The 5,403-nt window shown below is 44.6% G+C and overlaps 1 protein-coding gene across 1 annotated transcript; it reads left to right on the top strand.

Annotated features, from left to right (window-relative positions):
* The first annotated feature begins 288 nt into the window (after positions 1-288).
* Positions 289-2,373, top strand: LOC147603442 (7-deoxyloganetin glucosyltransferase-like). Its single transcript, XM_086796855.1, has 2 exons — positions 289-881; positions 1,098-2,373. The coding sequence occupies exons 1-2, from the start codon at positions 319-321 to the stop codon at positions 2,089-2,091; spliced, it is 1,557 nt and encodes a 518-aa protein (XP_086652981.1). The 5' UTR covers positions 289-318; the 3' UTR covers positions 2,092-2,373.
* The last annotated feature ends 3,030 nt before the right edge of the window (positions 2,374-5,403 follow it).

The following is a 5,403-nucleotide window of genomic DNA, read 5'->3' on the forward strand; positions in this document are numbered from 1 at the left end:
GTGACAGAATCGTCGGACGAAGGGACCTGTGACCATGGGATGTGAGTGACATGAGTCCCTTTGCGGAGGTAGACATGATTTGCGTCCCAGTCATGGATCCTTGCCATCTAGCTTCTCCTAGACCCCACCAAACTCCTCTCTTGACTACACTAAACATTACCACCAAGCTCTATCCAATACTTGACCATGCCACCCACTTCCTCCCATATTATAGAGCTTGCCACATTTTTCAATCTTTTGGAATAAATGTGAACATCACAATTTTAATCGACCCCACTATGGTTGAAAGCGTGCTAATGTAGGCAGGTTGCAAGTTGTATGGGAAAAGCAAGAAGACGTCTGGTCTTTTGTGGTGGATTTGCAGTACCTTGCTGTGTGCAAAAAGAGCAGTGTGTGACTATGCCTCATGTGGTGGTGGTGCCATTTCCTGCGCAAGGCCATATAACCCCTCTAATGGAGCTCTCCACGAAGCTAGCCCGCGAAGAGGGCTTCACCATCACCTTCGTCAATACCACCCACAACCACGAGCGTCTCCTGCTAAGCGGCAACACGGACGGGCTTCCGCCCAACATAAGGCTAGCGGCCATATCGGACGGCCTCCCGCGTGACCACCCGCGATTGGCCTCGGTAGTGGAGTTCTGCAAGGCTGTAACAACCTCCATGGCCACGTCCTTGATCGATTTTCTTCTGGGCAGAGGTGATGATGAGGCGAGAGGGCTAAGCAACCCCCCTGTCACATGCCTCGTGTGTGACCTGGCCCTTCCTTTTGGTCAAGAGGTTGCCGATGCTTGTAACCTGCCCAGAGTTGCCTTCTGGACTAAGTGTGCAAGTTACTTTGCGGCTGTGCAGCTCTTCTGCAAAGGGATCTGGCCCCCTAAGAGGTACTGCGTTTTTTTGATTGATTCTTTTTTGTGAATTAATTGAATTTGTCTAAACAATAAATAACGGATTCCCCTTTGCAATGATTTTTTTTTTGATTTACTAACTAAAATAATGGGGGTCCCTGTAGATCCTTTTTTTGGCCCTCTTTGAAGCAAATCTAGGGTAAACCTGCATGTTGCATCACATCTTAGTTCTCACACTCCGGGTGCTTGCAGTGTGGAGCCTCTAGACAACCATGTATCATCAGACCTAAGTTCTCACATCCCGGGTGCTGCACCCATAAAACCTAGCGACATGAGCGCCTTTCTCCTTCATGGTGATCCTTCAAACTTCATGTTTGACTTCTTGACAAGCCCCATTGCTGGTGTGGGTAAAGCTGCTTGGATCCTACTCAATACATTTGCAGAACTGGAAGCTCCAGTAGTACATGCAATAGCAAAGGACCTCAAGATCACCACGATTGGCCCCGTGTTGCCGTGGGAATTTCTCAGTAATCCATCACATTTAAGAAGCACTAGTGCACTTTGGAGAGAGGAGCACGATTGCTTAGAATGGTTGGACAAGAAACCAGCCAAATCTGTGCTGTATATCTCATTTGGTAGCATTACCAGCTTGTCAGAGAAGCAATTACACGAGTTTGCTCTTGGGTTGGAGTCGAGTAAGCAATCCTTTCTATGGGTTGTGCGGCCTGATCTCATCTCCGGAAGCCTCACAGAGTTTCTAGAGGGTTTTTTGGATAGCATGAAGGAAAGGGCATTATGTGTGGCATGGGCTCCCCAGCTAAGGGTTTTGTCCCATGCAGCTGTGGGGGGTTTCTTGACTCATGGAGGCTGGAATTCTGTAGCAGAGGCCATTGCAGCTGGTGTGCCTATGCTAGGCTGGCCGTACTTTTCAGATCAGAAGTCCAATTGCAGGTGCATAGTTGATGGATGGAAGGTGGGGCTCCATTTGGAAGCAAATGAAGCTGGCTTAGTGATTAAAGAGGAGGTGGAGGGGAAGGTTCATTTGCTTATGGAAGAAGGCGGCAATGGTGTTTATTTGAGAGAGAGAGTGCGCTACCTTAGGGATGCTACAAGAAGAGCCCTTTCACAAGATGGCTCATCCCATCGCAACTGGGATGCCTTTGTTCAAGGCATCAAACTCCTGAAACCCTTTACATCTTCAATTTCAAGTAGCATTGCTGGCACACTAGAGACAAACCCACTGTAAATTATGTGCTCACTTCAAACTCATTCCAATTACAATTCCAATTACAATGCATCAATTCTAACCCATGTTGGTTCAAGTGCATCGAAGCCAAGGGTGGTATTATTGAATATAGGACTTTTAAAAGATCTTGTGTGCCTCATCAAGGCATCTTAAGATTAGACTAGACCTTCCTTTTCTATTCGCTTTTGTCTTGGTGTGGTTTATGGTAAGTAATAGGTTAGTTGTTCCTTGTCTATTACTTTCTTAAAATTTCATCTTTGCCTCATTTTACTTGCTCGGGGACATTTATATTGAACTATGCTTCTTCTTGTATAACCTTCTCCTTGCAATTAGTGCTTGGAAGTGGGAGCGTTGGGTAAACTTTCTCACTATTCAAATGGTTCTTCTTTAACATGAGCAGAAGCATTTCTTGCTTAAATGACAACACATGGACTTGCACGTGGTATTTCTTTGTAAAGGTTTGTTTATTGTGAAGTGAAATTCCTCGTCACAAAATCTACTTAGTTTGTTTCCTTTTTCTTTTAGTAGAAACTTCTCTTACTTTGGTGTGGCAGATGATAATATGCTAGCTTTTTCCTTGATAGTTTCTTCATGCTTCCTATTTTACTTGATTGGGTGCTGTTGAGAAAGGCTAGTCTTTTCATCTTCATCACTTCTTGATGATTCTAACTTCTAAGCAATAGGCTCTATGTTAAGGGTAGTTCACCCATCACAAGAATGAGAGCATGTGATGACGAGTGGGAGGTTGTTCAATGGTAGATATTTCCCATCCATTTTGAGCCTTATGCACCATCAACTTTTGGCATGGTCAAGCCCCTAATTTGATTGATATTTTCTGAATAGGATTCTCTCAATGTCCTGGTTTAGACTTCACACAATAAGAAGATTAATTATCTAACTTTACAGTTGATATGGCTTGGGTTTATTGAATTGATGCCTTTCTTTCTTCTTTTTTCAATCTTTTGTAATGTGTCCCGACTTTCCACAATATCTACACTTAGGTTGATAACCTGAACTTGAACTTACCTCAACAAACTCTCTTGAATCCTTAGGTTGGACCATAAGTAAGTCCAATTGGCTTGGTAGGAGTGTTTTTTCTCATGTAGTAGCTATTATATGTGAAGTCTTTGTTGTAAGGCTGAAACTAGAGAGCCATGGGTGAAGCTCATCGTAGAAAGGGGGTGTCACGTGCAGCCAGCACTAGGGTACATAGTGACACATTGGCAACATCATCAGTGTAACATTTGTAGGGTTGTAATACCTTTTTTAGGAACATTTGTCGTACGTTGTGACCCCATTGTGAGCCCTCAGTCCAGGGACAGTCAGGCACAAGCTACATAGGCCAGTCTTCGAGCCATAGAGGTGAGAGTCGGTCCTTAACCCAGTTGGAGAATTCATCAAATAAGTGCATGTAGCAGTTAGCCGTAGTAGTAGGTGTGCATCAGAAGCATTGCATGCCTATGGGCCAGCCCATGTCTACAACAGCATGTCCAAGGGTTGGTCACAACCCTGGACAGCATCTAGGGCCAACCGACAGCAGTAGGGAGCACCATGCTCCAGTGGGCCAGCAGAGGACATCACAGGCAGCAGGTTGGGGTCAATAAAGCAGTCGGCCAAGTAGAAAAGGAGAGCCAAGACTATGCAGCATTAAATGTTTTTTTTTTGGCATTATTTGTCCACAGCAAAACTGGCTGACCAGCAGCCTTTGTCCATATAAAAGCAAACGCTGATATTCAGCATATTGCATTATTCAACAGACAAGTCAACAATCAGTTTTAGTCATCAAAATTCAGCATTCAGTTTTCCTACCTCTCTAGGCAAAACATTGAAGTTCTCTTCAGCATTCAACCAGCGCATGTGCAGTCTATAGCTATCTTGGATTTGCATAAGTGGCCTCGAAGAGTTTTTTGCAGTGTCCTTGGATTGGTGGATTCTCAGCCAACGTATGGTCTTCGTTGTTCTTCCGTTGGGCAGTCTTAGATCTTGTTCTAAAGCATTGTACAACAGTTCTCCAAAGAAATAATATAAGCAAATACTCTTGCTTGTAGGGGGGCTTTAGTGGGTATTTGAGACCCAATACTGTGTCGTCTACTTTCTCTTCTAGTCTCTCTCCCTCTCTCTCTCTCTCTCTCTCTCTCTCTCTATACTCAATGAATGGATGCTAAAGATCTCACCAAAATAAAGGCTTCTTGTGCGTTACCATGATCAACCTTGGTGTATGTAACATTGGTATCAGAGCATCAATTGGTGACCCAATTCAGCTACCTAAAGAAGTGAGAGCATCCGGTGGATGGTAATATTGCGGTACGGAAAAACCACCTAGGCCTCCACCATGTCGAGAGAGACATCGCATCAAGAAGAAAGCTAGGAGAAGTTATGGAGGCACAAAGCCTCCAAAGTGACACACTGAAAGAAAGTACGCTTCCGCCAAGCACAGAAGAGATCTTGAGAATAATGATGGAGCAAATAAATTCATTGAAGATGTAGCTTGCCGTAAAAAAAAGAGAAGCCCAAAGAAGGTCTCCGAGATCTGGGAAAAATGTTCTTGAGATTGGTAGCAGTCAGCCTTAGTAGTAGGTGTGCATCAGAAGCATTAACAAAAGCATTGCATGCTTATGGGCCAGCCAAAAGGCCATTGCATGGCTACAACAGCCTGTCCAAGGGCTGTTCATAGCCCTGGATAGCATCTAGCGCCAGCCGACAGCAGTAGCGAGCACCATGCTGAAGTTGGCCAGCAGAGGATATCACAGGCGGCAGGCCGGGGTCAATAAAGTAGTCGGCCAAGCAAAGAAAAGGATAGCCAAGACTGTGCGGAATTAAATGCTAGAAAGCGCAGCATTAAATGTTTTTTTGCATTATTTGTCCACAGCAAAACTGGCTGATAGCCCTAAGACCGGCCGACCAGCAGCCTTTGTCCATATAAAAGCAAACGTTGATATTCAGCATATTTCATTCATCAACAGAGACAAGTCAACAAGTAGTTTCAGTTATCAAAATTCAGCATTCAGTTTTCCGACCTCTCCAGCGTAGTCACATGGAACGTGGAATGGGAGCGGGAACGAGGTCTGATTTTGGAACATGGACGTTTGGACTCGGAACGGGAACTACACGTCATCATGAGAGAGAGAGAGAGAGAGAGAGAGAGAGAGAGAGAGAGAGTAAACTCTAAAGAGTAGAGAGAGTTAGTAGAGAGAGAGATTGCAAGATAGAAAATGTGGACATTTTGTAACTTCATAGCTATAGGAGTGAGGCCGTTCCATTCCACGCTCCCCACATACATCCGTTCCCTAAACATGTTCCATAAAGGTTGCC

Source organism: Cibotium barometz, chromosome 64, assembly GCF_041138505.1.
Source record: "Cibotium barometz isolate CiBa-2024 chromosome 64, ASM4113850v1, whole genome shotgun sequence".
Lineage (NCBI taxonomy): Eukaryota > Viridiplantae > Streptophyta > Polypodiopsida > Cyatheales > Cibotiaceae > Cibotium > Cibotium barometz.

Bases quoted from the DNA above. Each gene is read 5' to 3' on its own strand.
- LOC147603442 (XM_086796855.1), top strand. From the start codon at position 319: ATGGGAAAAGCAAGAAGACGTCTGGTCTTTTGTGGTGGATTTGCAGTA. The intron at 882-1,097 runs GTACTGCGTTTT...GGGTGCTTGCAG, and splicing joins GGGATCTGGCCCCCTAAGAG to TGTGGAGCCTCTAGACAACC.